At 35.1% G+C, this 22410-nt stretch overlaps 1 protein-coding gene across 2 annotated transcripts in view; it reads right to left on the bottom strand.

Annotated features, from left to right (window-relative positions):
• Nucleotides 1-310: 310 nt before the first annotated feature.
• Nucleotides 311-22410, bottom strand: part of FGFR1OP2 (FGFR1 oncogene partner 2) — a 28380-nt gene continuing 6280 nt past the window's right edge. Inside the window, exons 2-7 of one of the 2 annotated variants that reach the window (XM_015151148.3) lie at nt 12942-13090; nt 10579-10696; nt 9168-9310; nt 6325-6438; nt 3497-3610; nt 319-2324 (exon numbers count right to left, since the gene is read on the bottom strand). In XM_015151148.3, the coding sequence (XP_015006634.1) occupies nt 2187-2324; nt 3497-3610; nt 6325-6438; nt 9168-9310; nt 10579-10696; nt 12942-13076 (762 nt within the window). In that variant the 5' untranslated portion in view covers nt 13077-13090 and the 3' untranslated portion in view covers nt 319-2186. 2 annotated transcript variants of the gene reach the window in all.

The following is a 22410-nucleotide window of genomic DNA, read 5'->3' as shown; positions in this document are numbered from 1 at the left end:
GGTTTGGAGCCCACCCTAAATCCAGGGTAATTGTATCATAAGATCCCCTAATGACATCTGTAAAGACTATTTCCAAATATGGTCACCTTCCCAGGTGTATCAGGTTAGGACTCAGACTTAACCTTCTAGGGGACATGACTCAACCTACTACAGATTGTAAGAAATTCTGCAGGATCCCACACTAAGAAGCTGCTAATTCCTAAGGCATACAGATAGAGGTCACTGCTTTGTAGTAAGAAGAGACAAAAGACCTTAAAATTAAACCATATATAAGAATAAATGTAAGCACTTTTCAAATTAAATTGGGGACCATACCAATTTTAATCACTCATCTTTAATAATAAAATAGGTTCCTATACAGTACATACCTCAAACATAAACTTAAGGTTCTGTTTAACAATAACCAAAAAAAAAAGATGGAAAAGCGTCACTAAATAACAAAGTAAATGTCTTTTTAAACATGAAGACCTTAAATTCATATCCAAGCAAAAAGACCAGTAAGTTAATCCAACTTGTTTACAAAAATAATTATTTATCAAGCAATCTTTTATAGCAGAGTTGCCTCAATGAACTGCCTCAGACTTAATCTCAATTGTGTAGCTTATTTCGTTTCTTTATTATCAGGGATAAAAAGTATCTGAATGAATGTGTCATTAAATTAAGGGATACTTTCCCAAAAACAATAAAAAAGTTTCAAAATAAAAACTTGTCATTTATTTATAAAATATCAAATAAGGCCTCTGACTGAAAAAAGAAATCTATGTCATGTTTGGGCCATTAGCCCTTTTCTATTCAATCAGTCTCATCGACCCCACTCACCCCAAACTTAAGATAAAAAAATTCTAAAGTGTAGTTTTAAATTTTACCAATATACGAAATTATACACAATTACCATATAAAGTAATATTTAACAAATTATATACTCAAAGTATAATTTTGTCTTAATATGTATTCAACAAAAATAAGTACAATATATTTAATCATGTTTGACACTCTTCTTTTATCCCTTTTTAATATAATCACAACATAAGAAAATTTAGGTTTCAAATGATGTCAAAGCACATTTCTGCATCTGGTGGTTTTTTAAAAAATTTACATATTTGACATTTTAAAAGACAACAGAAACAAATCCACAGATTACTCCGCCTCTACCCCACTTTCAGCTGAAAGGTTTTAAGAAAAAAGTTACAGGTTATGAGGACCAGATGGAGCTTAAAAACAGATCCGGAATTTTTTTTTTGAAAATTTAATTTACCTTTTTTTTTGTATCTCAAGAATACTTAAAGAAAAAAAAAGGGTTATATGAGCCAGAGGAATTCCCAATTCACTTTGAAATTACCATACCTATCTTGCTATATCAAACATTTCAAGTCTGTTGACTAAATGAACTACATAATATCCTTAAAAATCAGCCAGAGAAGAGAAAAACAAATCTCATCTTCTTTATCAACTTTGAACCAAAACTTATCCTTTTAAAGTAGTTTAACCTACTAACTATTATAAGATCTTCTTTCTTAGAAAGTAGTATTCCTTCTTTTTCATTCCTGAAATGATATTTCTTACACTTAAACTAAGTTATGGACAATTGTTAGCTAAGTATCAGTTATGGTAAATTGCTAAAATTAAATTATCTGTTTAAGGTACATATAACACATTCCTATAGCCTTTAAAACTAAATTTTCTTTCACAAAAATTTAAATAAATGTGAAAGTAGGCAATCACTAGAAGTCTCATGGTACATAAACTTTTTATTAACTTTGACGCCAAATAAGAAGGATGAAATTTAGGATACAAATCTTCCGTTCACAAAACAGTGGCAAAAATTTATATTTTTAAATTGGTATAATTTATGAATTCTCAAACATTTATTGGGAATATTCAAGTTTACCTAATTAATCACCCAGAAAGCCAGCAGTACTGCCAAAAGCTCTTGGTATATTCAGGAGTCACTGTGAAAACCTTTCATTTCTCTACCAACTAGCAATGGCTCAGTTTCTATTTTCCAATTATGTTTTGGAATAAAGTCTATGACCATTAACTATGCATTTTTTTGTTGCTATCTCATAGCCAGTGCACTGTACATATTTACAGAGAAAAAAATAAAGGATTGAATTTTCTGTCCATTCATTCATTCACTTATTTGACCATTTGGAGTCATGTAAGAAGCTCACAGACTCAGAAGCTCTTCAGCTCTTCCTCAGACTCAAGTCACTGTTGGTCACTAATGCTGACAAAGAAGTACTTTCCGATGCGTCATCTTTCCTTAGGTTCAAAAATGATTCTCGAGTTATTTGAAGGATCTCTCTCAAGCCTTTGTTTTCTTGCTATAAGAAGGCAAGCAAAAACAAAAATGCAGTCACCATCTACAAGGTAGCTACAACAGCACAAACATATGTTAGGAAAAACTAAACATATGAAAGTATAACAAATAAGCAAGTTCTGTAATTGGTATTAATCTACTCAATGATATATGCAGTTGGCAACTTGAATCTAAAGAACACTTATGCAGCTAGGAATTGTGTTCAACATCTTCCACCACTGCAAAGCCTTCTAATTAAGCAGCTACAATTGTAAGTAGAAGCTCAGAAATTGCCTTATTTTACAATCACATTAGAGATGAAGACAATAACATCTAGATTTATTTTTATTTAAACTTATAAAGCCAGTGAATAGGCTAGAATCTCTCAGTACTTTTTGGTATTTTTATTACTTTCCATGATAGCACAGAATGCAGGACAAGTTTATCTCACTGGTATTTGAGAGCAGCAGAGTAAGGGTAGCTGATGATATTTTTCAAGAAGGAAAGTAAGTGACCAAATCTGGCACTGGTAGATAGCTTTACTTTCCGGCCTCCTTTTGGTTAGTTACTGTAAAAATATTTGTAGACATTTAACAATAACCTTTCATAATTTATTCTCTATCACTGTCTTTCTAAATTTTAGTACTCACTTTCTAAATTCAGTCTCACTTTCTAAATTTTAGTACTCTAAAGCAGATTCCCCACCATGATTTCAAAATGAAGCTCTTAAAGCATAAAAGTCTATTGTACTGATTTCAGTTATTCAGAGACTGGTACTTTCACTATCACAAAATAAAGGACAGATGAGACAAAGGTTTTTAGAATCCCCAGAAAAAGTAAGAATGCCCCTAAATATTTGTGGATTAAAAAAAATTGCCCTGTATCACTATGATCTCAAATAGAATAAACAAAATTTTAAAAATTACTCAATTGAAGAAGTACATTCACTTCATAAGATAAGCAATATAGAATCAAACATCAATTTTCTACATTACTGATATATTGTAAATTACTAATAATCCGAGATTCTTGCATCACCACATAAATGGTCTTGCATAATATGCCCACATAAACAGCATCCAGGAGACCATTACCAGTACCCAAGAAAAGTAAATATGTATTTAAAAATGGGATATATTTTCTGGCATAAATCTTTGTATGCACAGTTTTCATCTACATTTGCAATGTAAAACTTACTTCAAGTTGAAATATTCGTTCTTGTTCCTTGCAACCCTGTTGCTCGTCAATTTCAATGGCTTTCCTCATTACTGCTGCCATTTCAGTTATCTGGTCAACATGTGCTTGCAGTTCCTGAAAGAGAGGGATGGGAGTTGGAAATCAGCAAAATACTTTATTTTTGGATCCTCTCCTTTTTATAAAATCTGCAGTACCACTTAACATGAATATTCTTACATTGTCACTTCATATGAATAAAACAAATATTAACAATGAAGTTGGTTGACCACAGATGGGCTTTTGAAATCAGATTTGTCAGGACTAAAATTAAGAATAAGCAGCACAATAAAACTAAACCTAGCAGCAAGAAAAATATTCATATTTTACATTCCTCTCACCACAATGATCAACTTTGTCTTTTTTTTTGCACTTACATACACTATTGTTCAAAGTAATGTGAAAGATAAAAATTGCCGACGCATTCAATCTCTTTTCCTCGCTGAAGTCGTCAATGATTTAGAAATCTTTTCTGTATTTGTTCAGGCCTATAAATTTATCTCAATCCAATCTGTAACCTTTTCTAGGTCATAATCCTCTCTGACAGCAGGAACTGCATCTTTACATCTGCCTTCTATTTAGTGTATGGTATATGATAAATACTGAATAAAATGAGCACAATTCTGCTTTTCAGTGTTAAAATATTAAATGGCCTTCTTTGCCAACTGTTGAAAATATAGTATCACTGTAATACAGACATCCACATTTGTTAGGCGCAGCAAGTAACATAAATTCTTCCAATCTCATTTTCTTATTTTGCACACCTATGATGTGCCAGCACTATGCTAAACAACAGGAATACAAAGACTGTTAAGACATGTTCCCTGATCTGAAGAAGCTTACAGTCTAGTGAAAGAAGACAGACAAAAAAAGGTTTAAAATCAACAGAAACTTGAGAATAATCATTTTCTCAATGAACAGCTTCTATAGACCATTATTCACTGGCAATTGAGAGATATTTTATCATATTAAGCCCAAGACTTAAATATAAAAGTGAGTAACTCCCCAAATAAACATTGTCTCTTCAGTAATTATATATATATTTTTTGTAAAAAGGATTTTACAGTACTCCAAGAAACCCACGGAACTAATAAGCTGGAAGAAATGACAATAGTATCTCTGGCAAACCACATTTAATAACCTCTTAACCAACAAAAATGTAGGTCCTTCTAATGGGGAAACCTAAACACTGCTAGTACTCAGCAAGAAGGTACTAGAAAAGGCTAATCTGTGCTGTCCAAAACAATCTTATTTAAACTTAATTAAAATCAATACACTTTTAAAAATTAACAATTCAGTCCCTCAATTGCATTAGTGACACTGCAAGTGCTCAACAGCCACATGTGGCTACTGGCTTCCACACTGGACAGCACAGAGAAAAAACATTCCCATCATTTCAGAAAGTTCTACTGGATAGTTTTGAATTAGATTATGGTAGGAAGAATGATATGAAGAAAAATATGTCATATTCTGCAAGTTAATCATTAAAATTCCTCCCATTGTCAAGGAAGTATAATATGTAAAAGCAGGTAAGTACAGATCATTGCAGCAGCAAACTGAGTAAGGGTAATGAGTAAAAATTTTGAATACCAACAGCATGCTCAACTTATGATTTGGTCAGTCCTATGGCACTGACCTAAGTTAAAAAACTACACAGAAAGCAAGTATTTCTTTCCCTTTTTTTATGAGATAGTCTCGCTCTTGTTGCCCAGGCTGGAGTGCAATGGCCAGACCTTGGCTCACTGCAACCTCCCCCTCCCAGGTTCAAGCAATCCTCTTGCCTCAGCCTCCCGAGCAGCTGGGATTACAGGAACCCGCTACCACGCCCAGCTAACTTTTCGTATTTTTAGTAGAGATGGGGTTTCACCATGTTGGTCAGGCTGGTCTCCAATTCCTGACATCAGGTGATCCGCCCACCTCAGCCTCCCAATTACAGGCATGAGCCACCAAGCCTGGCTGAAGCAAGTAATTCCTTGCCTTTAAAATAGAAGGAAAAAAACTACTGATTGTTTCAGTACCAAGTCTAACAAAGCTCATCATGAGAAAAAACCCAATACTTCAAGTAGGACAGCATTTTTATAGGCCAGGGTAATGATTCACTTATTAACTATAAAATCTTCAGAGAAGTATCACAGACTTTTTAACAAGCACAAGAGGCAAGATCTGTGCTTTCAAAACTGTCTGGAAGACAAGAAGTATCACCAACATAACCCTTGAACTGTCTTGAAATGTCTTTCGTTTCTAACTCCCTGTCTAGGTTTATTCCTCCTTTATTCAATAAAGACCTGCCACAAGTGAGTTAAAAAAAAGTCGAGACACAATGGAGAGAGCACTACTAGACTTAATCCTAACATCTAAACAAAGGCATTTTAATTTCATTTGCAAAATCAAAGGACTACAAACTATCCACAATCTGAATTAAAACATTTAATACTTTGACCAAAATTTTTATGAAATCAGGTTAAAATTAATGCCAAGAAAACATCTTTGATGTCCAGAAAGGAAATGACTGTTTTACAGCAACAGCTAACAAGAGCAAATAAATAAAGAGTTGGACTGAATAACCTATAAAACCTGCAAATATCTAACAGGCTGTACATAACACACAGAAAATTAATGAGAGATTTAAAGTTTCTACACTGAACAGCATGGCTATTAACGACACAACATTCTTTTAACGAATCTCATTTATTTGCTGATCTAATCTGGGAGGGAAATTCAACGTAAAAGAACTTTTGAAATGGACCCCCCTTCCATCCACACCCCAAAAGTTGACTGTTTATTTAGTGTACATTCTGATTTGCTTCCAAGTGCCTTCTCTCCAGTCCATGTTGAGGTGCTTCAAGGATGTGTCGAGATGCATCAAGGAAGAATCCTTCGGACTTGTTACGATGTACCATGTCAATCTGTAGTATAGAGTCATTATAATGTTAATACGGATATCATCCGTAATTTAAAAACTGAATGAGTGTTAGTTCATGCGTGTTAGCCAACTGTTTGAAATGTTTGCTTTTTTAAGATTTCCAAAAAGGCATCTGTTCAAAAATAACATGAAAATCATTATTTGGGTAAAAATGAGCTCTCAAACTTTCTACTGATTTTTTAAGTATGTGCTCAAAAACTTCTAGGTAAGGGCAAAGTTCTGTATTACAACAGTCTCGAAAGGATCTCTTACTCCAATCCAAAATGCTGTTATCTGTAACTCTGTTTCTTAACCCTAAATGTGTTGTAAAATTACTTTTGTGTTTAGGCATATCAGAGCACTAGTACCTAAACACATCCTAGAATACCATACTTTTTGTGCTTTTATTATATACAAGTTTCTCTGCCCATTCACTTCTGCTTGTTTACCTACCTGCCCATAATTAATTCAAGGCTGGACTGAGACAGATTTTCTTCCCTTCCTTGACACCGTTCCAGATTTTCCTTATGACAGTTAATATTGCTCCCTCTAGCATTCCAGTAACAATTCATATCTCTACTTTGGGATTCATGAAACCCTCCCTTATACAGGTTGTTATGTTTGTGTCTGCATCTCCCACTATACTGCAAGCTTGTACATTCCTCTTATTATTACCCATAACTAATCCAGTGCAAGTATTAATGTTTGTTTAATTAAGTCAAAGTGTCTCCTTTTTGGGAAAAATCAAAATCACAAACATTAATATGTATTAGTGAGAATTAATAACAAGTAACTGAATAGTCATTTTATGGGAGGCAAGGATCATCTGAACTTAGATGAAGAATTCAGTCTACATAATAAAAAAGGATGGCTTACAGCTATCTTAGGAAATGTTTAACCTTACTAATTAATAAACCAGCTCTGGTGAATAGTAAAATCTAATGCATTTTAGAAAACATTTGCTTCTGTCATAGTTGCTACCAGATGAGATGGTATTCTTCCCTTGAGATCCTTAACATTTTATTTTTAGGTTATAAAACATACAAACCTTTTAGAAATTCTCAAGATTACATTTATTTTACTAATAATACTAAGTCAACTCCTCTTAGTGCCTTTAAAAAAGTCTTAGTTATTATAGTTATTATTATACCTTTAAATTTAAATGATTTTAGAATGGTCTCATTAACAATAGTTACAATTTGTATTCAAAAGATCACCACTTAAACATCAACGGATTGCCATTTGATTAGGAGATGAATAGCATAATTAGAAAACTTTTTTTGTTTTTTAATTAAACACAGATTTTTAATTTATTATTTTACTGGTTGACATAAGAGGTACCTATCATTAGGTTTTCTAATATATAAAGGCATATAAAGAGCTATTTGATAGGTATTTAATTCTAATAGAATTAATTACTAATAAGTGAAAAACACCTACAAGCACCAAAATGGAAGAAGTAGTTTAAAGAATCTAAAATGTGTTTCAATAATAGAGAAATATAAAAAGACGTCCTTTCCTATTTCTGCTGTAACAAATGGGGAAAAGAAGGCTCATAATCACTATTTCTTAAATAATATTGATAATAATAGTCAGATCATCATTATCTAATACAGATAACAGCTTAAGTTTCCATAATCTAGTTTAATATTTTTATTTCATATCAGCAACTAAAACTCAGTTTAAAATAAATATAAGTGAGAAAGGATTATTCTACTTGTCTTCATAGCAGTTGCCATAAAATATGGAGCCATACCAAAGGGAATAAACACAGGGATGACAAAGGGATGAAAAGCAGGTAAAACACTAATTTCTAACTACTTCAGCTTTGTTTCTAAAAAATGATGTCAATTGGTATATAATACTGGGGCAAGGGAGCAAAATTTTAATATGTTGGTTCTTCTCCTCAACCCCATGTTTTTTCCATTATAATAAACAAGATGATTTATAGTCTGGATGAATTAGCCTTATTCAGAAAATAGTCCTAAGAAAAACAAATCTACATTAAACTGCTTTCAGGTTTTACAAAAAAGTTTTCAGTATTTTTTGTTTATGCAAGAGAAGTCAATACACAAATTTATTAACAAAAAAAATTATTAAAAAATTATGTTTTTTAAGAGACAGGGTCTCACTCGGTTGTCTAGATGGGAGTTGGCATGACCATAGCTCACTGTAACCTCAAACTCCTGAGCTGAAGCGGTCTATCCACCTCAGCCTCCTGAGAAGCTAGGACTGCAGGCATGTGCTACCACACCCAGCTAGTATTTTTACTTTTTGAAGAGATGGAGTCGCACTATGTTGCCCAGGCTGGTCTTGAACTTCTGGCCTCAAGCGATCCTCCTACCTTGGCCTCCCAAAGTGCTGGGATTATAGGCGCGAGCCACCATGCCCAGCCTTTTAAGAAATATTTCTTAAAAGCACATAGCCCTACAAAAATAATGTTGAATAGAACAGACTTACCTTTATATCCAAAATAAAACTTATTTTTCAATGTACAAATTAAAGTTTCTAAGAAACAGTGAGAGTTATAAATCAAACAGAAAATGATACATAACAAGCAAGAAATGGAAAAATAAGAAAAAGGAGAAAATGGCAATTAAAAAGATGAAACATTCAACATCATGTTAAAATGCCATTACTAGATACCTGTGATTTTTTACAAAAAAAATCTGAACACAGGATAATCAATCGTCTCTCTTTTCCATTTCAGGTCACATTTATAGAATGGATTACCTTGGAGTGCTGCTCTTTTAACTTCATTATTATACCCGGATCATCTTTTTTGCTAGCCATTAGCAATCTGAACATTTGTTCTCGATACTTGCTCATTATAAGTTCCAAGGCCGACTGATGTTCTTCCAGAGATGTACGCAATTCTATCAAGAATAATATTGTACTTTATTCCAACTTGAGTTAAAAGTACATAAAATTTTCCACTAAGCAACTTATGAATAGGACATTTTAAAAAGAAAACACAATGCACAAAAATCTAGCCATATAACAATAAGAGACACCAAATGAAGTCCCTTATTAGATTTCTGAATGAGCATTTTAACCTTATTTTTTGAGAATCATTTCAACAAAGATGTACTTAAACAGCAATTAAATACCAGCCCAGGCTCTCTCTATATTAATACCAAAGGGCCACAGACCTCAAGAGTCTAGCAGAGAAAACAAGCATGTGGTTGGTGCAGAGTGGAGTGTCAGTCAAATAGATTTAAGAGATATCTGTGGGAAAAAATTGGTGGAAGCTTTGTAAAAGTACAGTGTGAGTTCCCTCAGTTGAAAAGTGAAGGAAAGGACCTTCTAAGCAGGGAGGCATGAAAACAGATGATGTGTTTAGGAAGTGATTTGTGTTGGCAAGAGCAAAGGGTTCACGGTGAAGAAAGCTGTGGGAATAAGATTTAAAAAAAAAAAAAAGGCTGGGAATTGATTTTTAGGGTCCCTGTAAAAGGTAATACATATACAATGAAAGTTCTTAGGCAAAAGAATTACATGATCAGGGCTGGGCACAGTGGCTCACGCCTGTAATCCCAGCACTTTGAGAGGTTGAGGCGGGCAGATAACAAGGTCAGGAGATTGAGACCATCCTGGCTAACACGGTGAAACCCCATCTCTACTAAAAATACAAAAAATTAGCCGGGCGTGGTGGCAGGCGCCTGTTGTACCAGCTACTTGGGAGGCTGAGGCAGGAGAATGGCATGACCCCAGGAGGCGGAGCTTGCAGTGAGCTGAGCTGGCACCACGGCACTCTAGCCTGGGTGAAAGAGCAAGACTCCGTCTCAAAAAAAAAAAAAGAATTACACGATCAGATTGATTTTTGAAATATCAATCTGATGGTCATATTGAAGACAGCTTGGACAGGAAGGGGGAAGAGAGACCGGAATCAGGGAGATAAGTTTGGACATTTCAGGCAAGAGACTGAGCATCTAATCTGGGGGCTAATGCAGTGGGACTGCAGAGAATGAAGCTGAGTTATTTCATAGCTAACAACAGCAGTGCTAACTGGATTATTGAGGATGAGAATCTAAGAGGATGTCAAGCAAGGCAGACGTTCAAATGTGGGACAGGATAAAGAGCAATAAATATGATTCAGGAATACAGACTAGAAACGGGATTAATGTCAAAAAGTAACGTATCTTGCCTTTGTTTTCTTGTTGCAATTCTCTGATTTGTCTGTTTTCTTGCTGGATTCCCATAACTAACGTGGACCGTGGCCGATGTCTTGCGACTTCATTAAGTTCTTGAATTTCTTCCTGATACTAATGGGGAAAAAACATGCAGGATGAAAATATCTGCAAATATATATATCTGATATATAAATACAAATATATCTGAAATATACATATAAACAAATATCTGATAAGAGCTTAGTATCCAGAATGTATAAAGAACTCTTACAACTCAACAATAAAATGAAAATAACCCCATTTTTAAAAGTGGCAAAGGATTTGAATAAACATTTATCTAAAGAAGATATACAAATGGCCAATAAGCACATGACAAGATGTTTAATTAAAATAACTAGTCATTAGGAGAATGCAATTCAATATATCCCACTAGGATGATTATAATGAAAAAGACAATAACAATTGTTGGAGAGGATGTGAAGAAATTGCAACCTTCCATACATTGTTGATGGAATGTAAAATGATGTAGCTCAGAGGTGTCCAATCTTTTGGCTTCCCTGGGCACACTGGAAGAAGAATTGTCAGGCCGCACATAAAATACACTAACACTAACGATAGCTGATGACCTTTTTTTTTAAAAAAAAAATCTCATAATGTTTTAAGAAAGTTTGCAAATTTGTATTGGGCTGCATTCAAAGCCATCCTGGACCATATGCAGCCAGCAAGTCACAAGTCGGACAAGCTTGGTGTAGTTGCTTTGGGAAACAACGTGCCAGATCCTCAAAAAATTTAACAGAGTTATTACGTGACCCATCCATTCTACTTCTACATATATACCCAAGAAAACTGAAAACATATGTCTACACAGAAACGTGTACACAAATATTCATAGTAGCATATATTCTTACCAGCCAAAAAAGTAAAATAATCCAAATGCCTATCAAATGACGAATGGATAAGCACAATGTGCTGTATCCTTACAATGCAATATTATTTGGTAATAAACAGGAATGAAGTACGGATAACATGCTACAACATAGATGAACCTTAAAAACATTATGTTAAGAAGCCAATCACAAAAAGCTGCATATTTTATCATTTCATTCATATAAAATGTCCAGAATAGGCAAATCCATACAGACAGAAATATTAGTGGTTGCCAGAGACTGAGGAAAGGGGAAACTAGAGAGAGACCACTGATGGATGTAAGGTTTTGTGGTGATGAAAATGTTCTGGAATCAGATAGTGGTTATACTGTATAACCTGCAAATGTGTACTAAAATCCAATGAACTATACCCTTCAAAAAAGTAAATTTTATGGTATGTGAATATCTTAATAATAATAATAGCACATGTACAAAAGAAATGCAGAAAGACTTTCCATTAAGAAAATGAGAATCTTATTTTACAATTGCACTAATTTATTTTCAAGGCATTCTCACGAGACACTTAGTAATATATTCATTATAACACTCCTGGTTCTTAACTTCAGATGTGAAACTCCCTTTTTAACAACTCAATACCAGATATATGTTCACTGAAGTGCCTGAGTCTAGCTGGACAGTTGGTTAGGGATGCAGGTAATCTGTTTAGGGCAACACAGTTGTAAAACCAAATAACTAAACTTGCTCCACTATTTCCAGTAGCTTTGTTAAAAATACTATCCCAGAATTGCTTCCTTTTACAAAACAGATGAGGAGAGTTAGCCGTGAATATACATTCTCCCCCTCTGATTTCCATCATAATGTCAAAGATTTTATAATTTTCTTAAATGACTTGAAAATTTTTACCAGAAGGTTAAAATAGTGTCTAAACTCCGTGGCCCATGGGAATATTCTGTTACACAACAGTAAAAATAGCAAGAAGAAAGCCCTTTTTATGTATTCTTTAATTGGTAGCACTGAATGAAAAATAAGGCAGCAAGTATGGGTATAATAACTGCACAGAGTGTAAATCACATATTACCTTGCATCATTTTCAAAAGCTATTTTGTTGTTAAACAGCATCACCTTAAGTACTTTTATAAAGAAAAATATGAACATTTCCACATTATACAAGACAGAACAAAATGTGTACCAACATTAGTAAAAGGTATTATCTGGTCTTTATCAAATGTTTCTAGATCTAACAAATTCATTTATTTTCTAAACTCAAATGCGCAACTTTGTCAGCAAAATAAGTAATCAAATCTAGGGTTTAGAAATATATGTCCATGTATGTCACCTGAACACGACAAAATTAAAGTAAATCTGAAATACACAGGTCAAGCTACTTTAAAATTTTAGAGAATGTTGAAAAAACTAGATACTAATTAGCCAGCAATACATAAATGTCAATGACTGCTTTTGATAAATGGAATGAACAAGAAAAATCAAACCTGTTTCATGGCTTCTACTCGCTTGTTGAGAGCTGTGGTTTGCTCAATCAGAGATTCTGCGGCATCGTCATGATCTCTTAATCTTTCAACAAGAGCTTTAGCATCAGCAAGTGCCTTCTCAATTGTGCAACTCATTTCTAAAGATATATCTATAATTAAAATTAAAATCAAGACTCAAAGTCAACATATCTATTTTAGTTTCAGGTCAACACAGATATGCTTCTTAAGACACATTTGTTACAGTATTGTTCACTGTCCAGGGAGGAAAAAACACCTAAGAACACTGTGGTTTTGCTTCTGTTAGGATGGTACAAACTTGAAAGTAAATTTACACTGCTACAAAAAAATTAGAACACAGTTAAAAGATTTACAGATGGAACTAGAGTGTATTTAAAACACTCAGAACTTACAGTGGGGAAAAAAGTACATGTCCAGTGAATATAACGTTATATAGAAATTTGCCCTTTATGAAGGCATTCCCTATCTTGTCACTTTTGAGAAAGATCATTTGGTTCGTTGTTCTGTATTCTGGGGTCAATGACCATCAGATCTCTGACTGTAAGAATGCTTCCTAACCTCTGCTTGGTCAGGGGACTTGAGACACCGTTCACAAACACTGCTGACCAGCCAAAGTGGCCTCAATGTGTCATGCTACATCAAAGTCTCAACCTCCTCTTGGAAGAACTTTTGCTTCTTACATAAAGTTGCATTATAATTCTAACGCTTGCGTCTTCCTTAGTAAATTGCAAAAAAAGAGTTTTGACTTAGGACAAAACTGGTAATTACAGGAAACGTCCAATATGTTAAAATCAGTAAGTAATATGTTTAAGAGTAGCTGAAAAAATTATGAGACAAAACATGAAACAGTCAATTGTCAGCTTCTTCAACTGGTATACAGAAACCTCAAACAAAATTTTAATAATTTTAAACAGTCTCTTTCCAAAACTTAAGTTTCTTCTGAAACTTACCCTCCTTGAAATCTTTTATCTTTCTTTTTTTTCAATTTGAAATAGAGTCTCGCTCTGTTGACCAGGCTGGAGTGCAATGGCATGATCTCAGCTCACTGCAAGCTCTGCCTCCCAGGTTCATGCCATTCTCCTGCCTCAGCCTCCCAAGTAGCTGGGACTACAGGCACCCGCCACCACACCTAGCTAATTTTTTTTTATTTTTAGTAGAGACGGGGTTTCACCATGTTAGCCAGATGGTCTCGATCTCCTGACCTCATGATCTGCCCACCTCGGCCCCCTCAAAGTGCTGGGATTACAGGCGTGAGCCACCATGCCCGGCCGAAATCTTTTCTTTCTACTAAGTTTTACCTAACTTTCAATGCAAGCCATCCTTTCTTCAGAGTTTTCTCAAAAAATAAAATCACACTAAATTACCAGGCCAGAAGCCAGGTCTACAGAAGTTAAATTAAAACTTTGGTGTAGATCCAAGTGAAGGGTTATAAACAAAGATTTTCATTAACTGTAGTAAAACAGCGATTTGCCACAGAATTCAGGACTCTGTTATGTAACACTGCCCTGGACTACAGATCTGTACTAGTTCAATTAATGATTATCCCCTCCAATACACACCCACACACACACCCACACACACACAAAGCAACAAGTAGAAAAGAGAAGATTTAAATAACTCAACAGTATAAAATATTTCATAAAACATATTAGGCAATTTCAGAAGACTTTCTCCTGTTATTTAAATCGCCAATTTAGAAAATGTCCAATATATGACCAGACATTTCCACGGAGCCTTAAGAAGTAAACAAGCTGGAAATTAATATAACTTCTGGCTCTCTAGAGAAAACAACCACAAGATCTGTCTTGTAAGATTCAGGAGGTTTAGATAAGGATACCTGAAAATATGACAAGTAAAAGGGCCATTAAAGGAACCAATATTGTCTGATACTGGCTAATACCCAAAAGGACAACTACCCAAAAATCTATCCAAAGATGCTGCTCTGAGAGAGCCATTAGCGCCCAACAATACCCTGTACTTCCTCTAAATTTCCAAAGGGAATTATCTAAAATTGTAGATAGACAACTTTCTTACTTGTTAAGAAAGTTAACATAAATGGGTTAAATGGATATCACTACAACTCCATTAATCCCATTACTATAGAACATCAGATCCTTCTTAGTAAGCTTTTAAAGCTGTCTGTAAAGCAAAATTAAAAAAAAAAAAAAAAACAGGACAGGTGCTGACTTGTAATAAGAAAAATGAAATAACCAAAAAAAAAGGTTTTATAGTAAAAATAATAGGTTGTAACACATGGTGAAAAAAATAAAAGACAAATCTGAAATTCTACAACAAATTATAAAAGATTTGAGAGAAAATAAAGTTTATCTTGGTTTAATATAACTCTCTTGGTTTAATAGAACTCTCTAACGGTCCTAATCTGTAAATGATATTGCTGGGACCACAAGAAGAACCCTTCTTTATTCACTAAAGCGTAACATCTACAAATGCAATAGATAGGATCTGTTTCCCAAAAAAATGCAGTAAGGTCCTATATATGATCAGATAGCTCGACAGCCCTCAGTCTAGACAGTCTTCCTACATAATCATAGATCTTTTTGAGTACAAAAATAGTACACTGTGTTCAGGGAGCATTAACAACATGACATCAAAAACCCCACCTGCCTATTATATTGCGTACCTTAGGCTGGGTGCACTGGCTCACTCAGCACTTTGGGAGGTCGAGGAGGGCAGATCACTTGAAGTCAGGAGTTTGAGACCAGCCTGGCCAACATGGTAAAACACTGTCTCTACTAAAAATACAAAAATTACCTGGGTGTGGGGGCACACACCTATAATCCCAGCTACTCCGGAGGCTGAGGCAAGAGAATTGCTTCAACCTGGGAGGCAGAGGTTGCGATGAGCCAAAATTGCACCACTGCACTACAGCTTGGGCAACAGAGACTCTGTCTCAATAGATAAATAAATACATACATACATACATACAAAAATTAGCCAGGCTTGGTGGGGAGTGCCTGTAATCCCAGCTATTTGGGAGGCTGAGGCAGGAGAATCGCTTAAACCTGGGAGGCAGAAGTTGCAGTGAGCCATAGCACCACTGCATTCCAGCCTGGGCCACAGAGTGAGGAGCCGTCTCAAAAAACAAAAAAAACAAAAAAAAACAAAAAAAGAAAGAAAGAAAGAAATCGTATACCTTAATTCAGTAGCTACGGTTTAGCTTCCCTGCCTCAGAGCAATTATAAACCTCAACTGAATTAATCAAAGCATCTTCAGAGGTTATACTAGGTCTTTAAACCTCAGGTTACCATGCATAGTAAATCCCTGTTGCTAAAGGAAACCACCCAAAATTTCTGTCACTTGAGTAATTATGAAATATTGTTACTCTCTCTTTTTCACATTACCATCCACTGGTGTAACAGTGTTAATTCAACAACCTTTACCTACTGCAAGGAAAAATCTCATGATTGTGATTCCATAACTCAAGAAGTATTCAAGTCCAAAACAAAACTTTTTAATTTTCTAGTACCAAATCCTGACTTTACTGTTTGTTAATGGGTTTTATCTTAAAAACAAAAATCAGCAATATCAGGCTTGATATGCAAGAGGTACATCAGTTACTGTGGTAAAATTCAATTTTTTACCAGAAGCTAGACTGATCAAGTGACTTAACTGTAGTCCACTAAGATAGAGCAACTTACTAAAAGTAAATATATACGCGAATAGCTGATATGCTTTTAGAATAATTCACTTCTCTGAAATGCTGCAAAGAAAAGAGTTCCCTCCGATATCCTTTAAAAAACAATGAATACATTAACTACTTGATGGCTTGATGGTAGCTGCCTAATATAACTGCTATCATAAAGGTAGAAACAATATTGTAGATACCACAGAAATACCTTAAAGTTCATTACTATAAGCGGGATGCTTTGACTAAACATCATTATGCAAAGGCTTCATATGAAACTGTAAAATAAATCCAAGAAGAAGTTCAAAGATTCCATGACAGATACACAAAATTTGGCCTGTCAAGTTTCAAAAGAACCATATGACCATCAAGTTGTAAGATCCATGAAGATAAAAACTGTCACAACCAGAATGGCTACTTGATAGTACCACATAACACCTCAAACAGGGTCAGGCATGGTGGCTCACTCCTGTAATCCCAGCACTTTGGCAGGCTGAGGCAGGTGGATCACCTGAGGTCAGGAGTTCGAGACCATCCTGACCAATATGATGAAACCCCATCTCTACTAAAAATACAAAAATTAGCTGGTGTGGTGGCATGCGCCTGTAATCCCAGCAACTCAGGAAGCTGAGATAGGAGAATCTCTTGAACCCGGGAGGCAGACGTTGCAGTGAGCCGAGATCGCGCCATTGCACTAGCCTGGGCAACAAGTGCAAAACTCCATCTCAAACAAAACAAAACCTCAAATAGATACTACTCTATGAAACATTTCATTTAAGTAGAAAAAAATGGCCACAATATTAAACACAGATGGGAAAACTTACCTTGCATAGCATAGGATATTGGTCAATTCATGATTCACTTATAAATAAATTTAATCTGGAAAAATTGTAGGCCAGGTGTGGTGGTGCACGCCTGTAATCCCAGCACTTTGGGAGACCGAGGTGGGTGGATCGCCTGAGGTCAGGAGTTTGCGCAGCCTGACTAACATGATGAAACCCCGTCTCTACTAAATATAAAAATTTTAGCAGGGTGTGGTGGCACAAGCCTGTAATCCGAGCTACTTGGGAGGCTGAGAAAGGAAAATCGCTTGTACCTGGGAGGTGGAGGTTGCAATGAGCTGAGATCACGCCATTGCACTCCAGCCTGGGCAACAAGAACGAAACTCCATCTCAAAATAAAAAAAAAAACAACTGTAATGGTAAATCAAGGACTAAAACCATTCCTAAACAACTTTCTAAACATCTCTAAGATTTTATAGAGTTGCCTCTATCTTTTAGAAATATTTATTATTATTTTTAAAATGTTAATTATTTTAAGAGATGAGGTCTTGCTGTCACCCAGGCTGGAACTCCTGGACTCCAAAGACCCTCCACTTCAGTCCCCTGAGCAGCTGAGACTATAGGTGCATGCCACCATGCCGGGCAATATTGTTAAATATACTAGTATGTTTATGTTATGAATCCCTTAGAAGAGTCCCCTATTGAAAAGACGCAATATTCACAATCACTGAAATACTATATTTTGTGTATTTTCCCAAGGGCATTCTAACTTGTCATCCAATAATATAAAAACATATTTAACTGCAATAGTTGAAACTTATACATTTCGACGATATAACACTTTGCTTCTTTCTAAGAAACTTTGTCTTCATCATTCCCAGTCCTCAGGAAACCCCACGTAGGAGTTTCCAACAAGATCTAAGTCCAGACACATTGTCATCACATTTCCGAAAACTAAAGACAAAGAAAAAATCTGGAAAGCAGCCACAGAAAAATGATACATTACTCATACAGAACAATTTGAGTAGCTATAGGTTTCCCATCAGAAATGAAGGCCAGAAAAAAGTAGAACAACATTTTCAAAATGCTGAAATAACAGACCTATCAACCCAAAACTCTATATCCAGCAAAAATGTTTCATATATGAAGGTAAAATAAAAATCATTCTCAGCTGAAGAGAAAGAAGAATTTATTTCCAGTAGACTTATTATAAAGAATAATCTAGTTAGAAGCAAAGCGTTGTCAGAAGGAAACTTAGAACATCAGGAACAAAGGGAGATCAACGGAAATTATAAATATCTGGGTAAATATTTTCCTCTTAGTTCTTTTAAACATCTAATGTTTAAAAACAAGAATTATAATATTTATCTAACGAGATTTTTAATTTATGCAGGGAAATATACAACTACAACAAAAAGGGAGGAGGCTAAAAAGGCTTTTATAGTGATCAGATTTCTACATTTCACTTGAAGTCGTAAAAATAACAATTTTATGTAGACTTAAAAATTTACATATACTGTAATTCCTAAGAAATCCCTAAAATAACTGTACAGAGATAATAGTCAAAACTACAATAGGTTAATTGAAATGAATTAAAAAGTGTTCAATAACCCAAAAGACAGAGAAAAGGCAAAACAAAGGAATATCAAAGGAACAAAAAGAAAACAAATGGTAAGATGGCAGAACTAAATCCAAACATGTTAATAATTTCACTAAATATAAATGTCCTCAACACATGGATTAAGATAGATGATCAGAATTTTAAAAGAGGACCCAACTATGCATTATTTATATGAAATTCACTTTAAACATGATATGGGTAGGTTAAAAGTAAAAGGACAGGCTGGGCGTAGTGGCTCACACCTGTAATCCCAGCACTTTGAGAGGCTGAGATCGGAGGATCGCCTGAGCCCAGGAATTCAAGACCAGCCTGGGCAACATGGCAAAACGCTGTCTCTACAAAAAATTTAAAAATTAGCTGAGTTTGGTGGCACATGCCTGTAGTCTCAGCTACTTGGAACAGTGAGGGTGCAGTCAACCCTGGCTGTGCCACTGCATTCCTGCCTGGGTGACAGAGTGAGACCTTGTCTCCAAAAAAAAAAAAGTTAAAAGGATGGAAAATAGGATATATTATACAAATACTAGTCAAAAGAAAACCAGAGGGCTAACAACATGAAAACACACTCAACATAACTAGCCATCACTGAAATGCAATTCAAAACCACAATGAGATATACCTACTAAGATGGCTATAATAGAAAAGATAGAAGTATTGGCTAGGATATAAAGAATGTGAAATGGTATAGCCACTCTGGAAAAGTCTGACAGTTACTCAAAAGGTTAAACACGTGATCCAACAATTCCACTCCTAGGTACACACCAAGAAAATGAAAGTATGTCAATGCAAAAAACTGTATGTGAATGTTCACAGCATTATTCAACTGATAAATGAATAAATACGATGTGTTCATACAGTGGAATATTTGGCAAAAAAAAAAAAAAAAAAGTAGGGGGGAATAATGTCCTGAAACAGGCTACAACATGAATGAAAACTGAAAAAATTATGCTAAGTGAAAGAAGTCAGTCACAAAGACAATGTATGATGCCATTTATATAGTGTCCAAAAGAGGCAAATCTACAGAGGCTGAAAGTAGATCAGTGGATGCTTAAGCCTGGGGGAGTAGGAAAAGGTAGGAGGAACGGAAAGTGACTGTTAATGAACATATGGTTTCTTTTTGTGTGGGAAAAATGTTCTAAAATCGATTTTGTTGTGATGGTTACACAACTCTGAATACAATGAAAACCCTAAAAGTGTATACTTTAAATAGGTGAATAGTATGGTATATGAATTATATCTCATGGAGGCGTTATATTTAAGAAAGAGCTAGAGCGGCTATATAATATCAGACAAAGCCAGGCGCAGTGGCCCACGCCCATATAATCCCAGCATTTTGGGAGTCTGAGACTGGCGGATCGTGAAGCCAGGGGTTCCAGAACAGCCTGGGAAACATGGTGAAACCCCATCTCTACTAAAAATACAAAAGATTAACCGGGCATGGTGGTACACACCCGCAGTCACAGCTACCTGGGAGGTGGAGGTAGGAGGATCACCTAAGCCCAGGAGGGTGAGGCTGCAGTCAGCCATGATCATGCCACTACACTCTAGCCTGGGCAACAAAGTGAGACTTGCCTCAAAAAATAAGTAAGTATCAGACAAAGTAAACTTCAGAGAAAAGAAAATTACTGGGACAGAGGAACATTACATGATGATAAAAAGCCCAATTCACCAAGAAAATATAAGCAACCTAAATGTATATACAACTATAATTAAAGAGCTTCAAAACACAAAAGCACTAACTCAAACAACTGAAGGGATATACAGGCACATCCCACCCTTACTGCTGAGAAATTAAACACTCCTTTCTCAGTAACTGGCAGACCCTGTACACAAAAATCAGCAAGAATATAGACAAAATGAACACCATCTACTAAATGGCTTGAATTGATATTTATGAAATGCTACAACCAACAACAGCAGAGTACACATTCTTTTTAAGTGCACAAGACATTCACAAGGATAGATCATATCCTGGATCACAAAACAAACCTTAACAAATTTAAAAGAACTGTAATCATACAAATTATGCTCTTTTTTGAGATGGAGTTTCACTCTTGTCACCCAGGCTGGAGTGCAATGGCACAATCTCGGCTCACTGCAATCTCTGCCTCCTGGGTTCAAGCGGTTCTTCTGCCTCAGCCTCCTGAGTAGCTGGGATTACAGGCTCATGCTACCATGCCTGGCTAATTTTTGTATTTTTAGTAGAGATGGGGTTTCACCACGTTGGCCAGGCTGGTCCCGAATGCCTGACCTCAGGTGATCCACTCGCCTCGGTCTCCCAAAATACTGGGATTACAGGCGTGAGTCACCGCAACCAGCCAGTACAAATTAAGCTCTTTGATTACAACGAAATCAAACTAAAGTAAATAATTAAGATATAACAAGAAAATCTCCAAACACCTGGAAGTTAAACAATGTACTTCTACACAATAAGTCAAAAAGGAAGTCTCTGGAAATTAGAAGATACTTTGATCTAAATAAACATGAAAATACAAAATATCAAAAATTTTGGCATGTACGTAAAACTCTACTTTGAGGCAAATTTATAGCATTAAATGCTTATATTAGAAAATTAGAAAGATCTCAAATCAATTATATAAGCCTCAACCTTTAGGAACTTGGAGAAGAAGAGCAAAATAAACCTAAATTAAATAGAAGGAAATAATAAAGAGTAAAAATCAATGAAATTGAAAACAGGAAAGCAACAGAGAAAACCCCATGAAATCAAGCCAGTTCTTTGAAAAAAATAAAAATTGAAAAACCTCCTGCAAAATTAACCAAGAAAAAAGACAGCAGACATAAAGTACTAACGGAAAGAAGAAACAGGAAAGAAGGGATATTAGGAAAGACGAGATATCACTACAGGCCTCTAATTCATTCAAAGGATAAGTGAATACAATAATAAATTCCATACACATGAATCGGATAATTTAAATGAAATGGACTAATTCTTCAAAAAACACAAACTACATAAAGTCACAGAAGATGTAACAGACAACTATGAATAGTCCTATTATAACTATTTTAAGAAACTGAATTTGTAATTAGAAATCTATAAAAAATCTCCAGACCTGGATGGATTCAAGGACAAATTCCATCACACATTTAAAGTAGTAACACCAATTATTATAGAATTTCCTAAAAAAAGAATAGAAGAAAAGGAAATACTTGTACTTTGAAACTCGTAAAATCATGTATTACTGATACCAAAACCAAAGAGAATACAAGAAAACCACAGACTAATATCCTTCATTAACATAAACAAAATATCCTTAAGGAAATATTTGTAACTCAAATTCAGCAACTCATAATGAGAGTAATATACCCTGACCAATGCAACTTTATCCCAGATTCAAGGCTGTCTCCAGTGTAATCCACCGAAGATGAAAATCACTTAGGCATACC

Source organism: Macaca mulatta, chromosome 11 (genome assembly GCF_049350105.2).
Source record: "Macaca mulatta isolate MMU2019108-1 chromosome 11, T2T-MMU8v2.0, whole genome shotgun sequence".
Lineage (NCBI taxonomy): Eukaryota > Metazoa > Chordata > Mammalia > Primates > Cercopithecidae > Macaca > Macaca mulatta.
The sequence above is the reverse complement of the archived record's forward strand: the minus strand, read 5'-3'. Positions and strand labels throughout refer to the sequence as shown.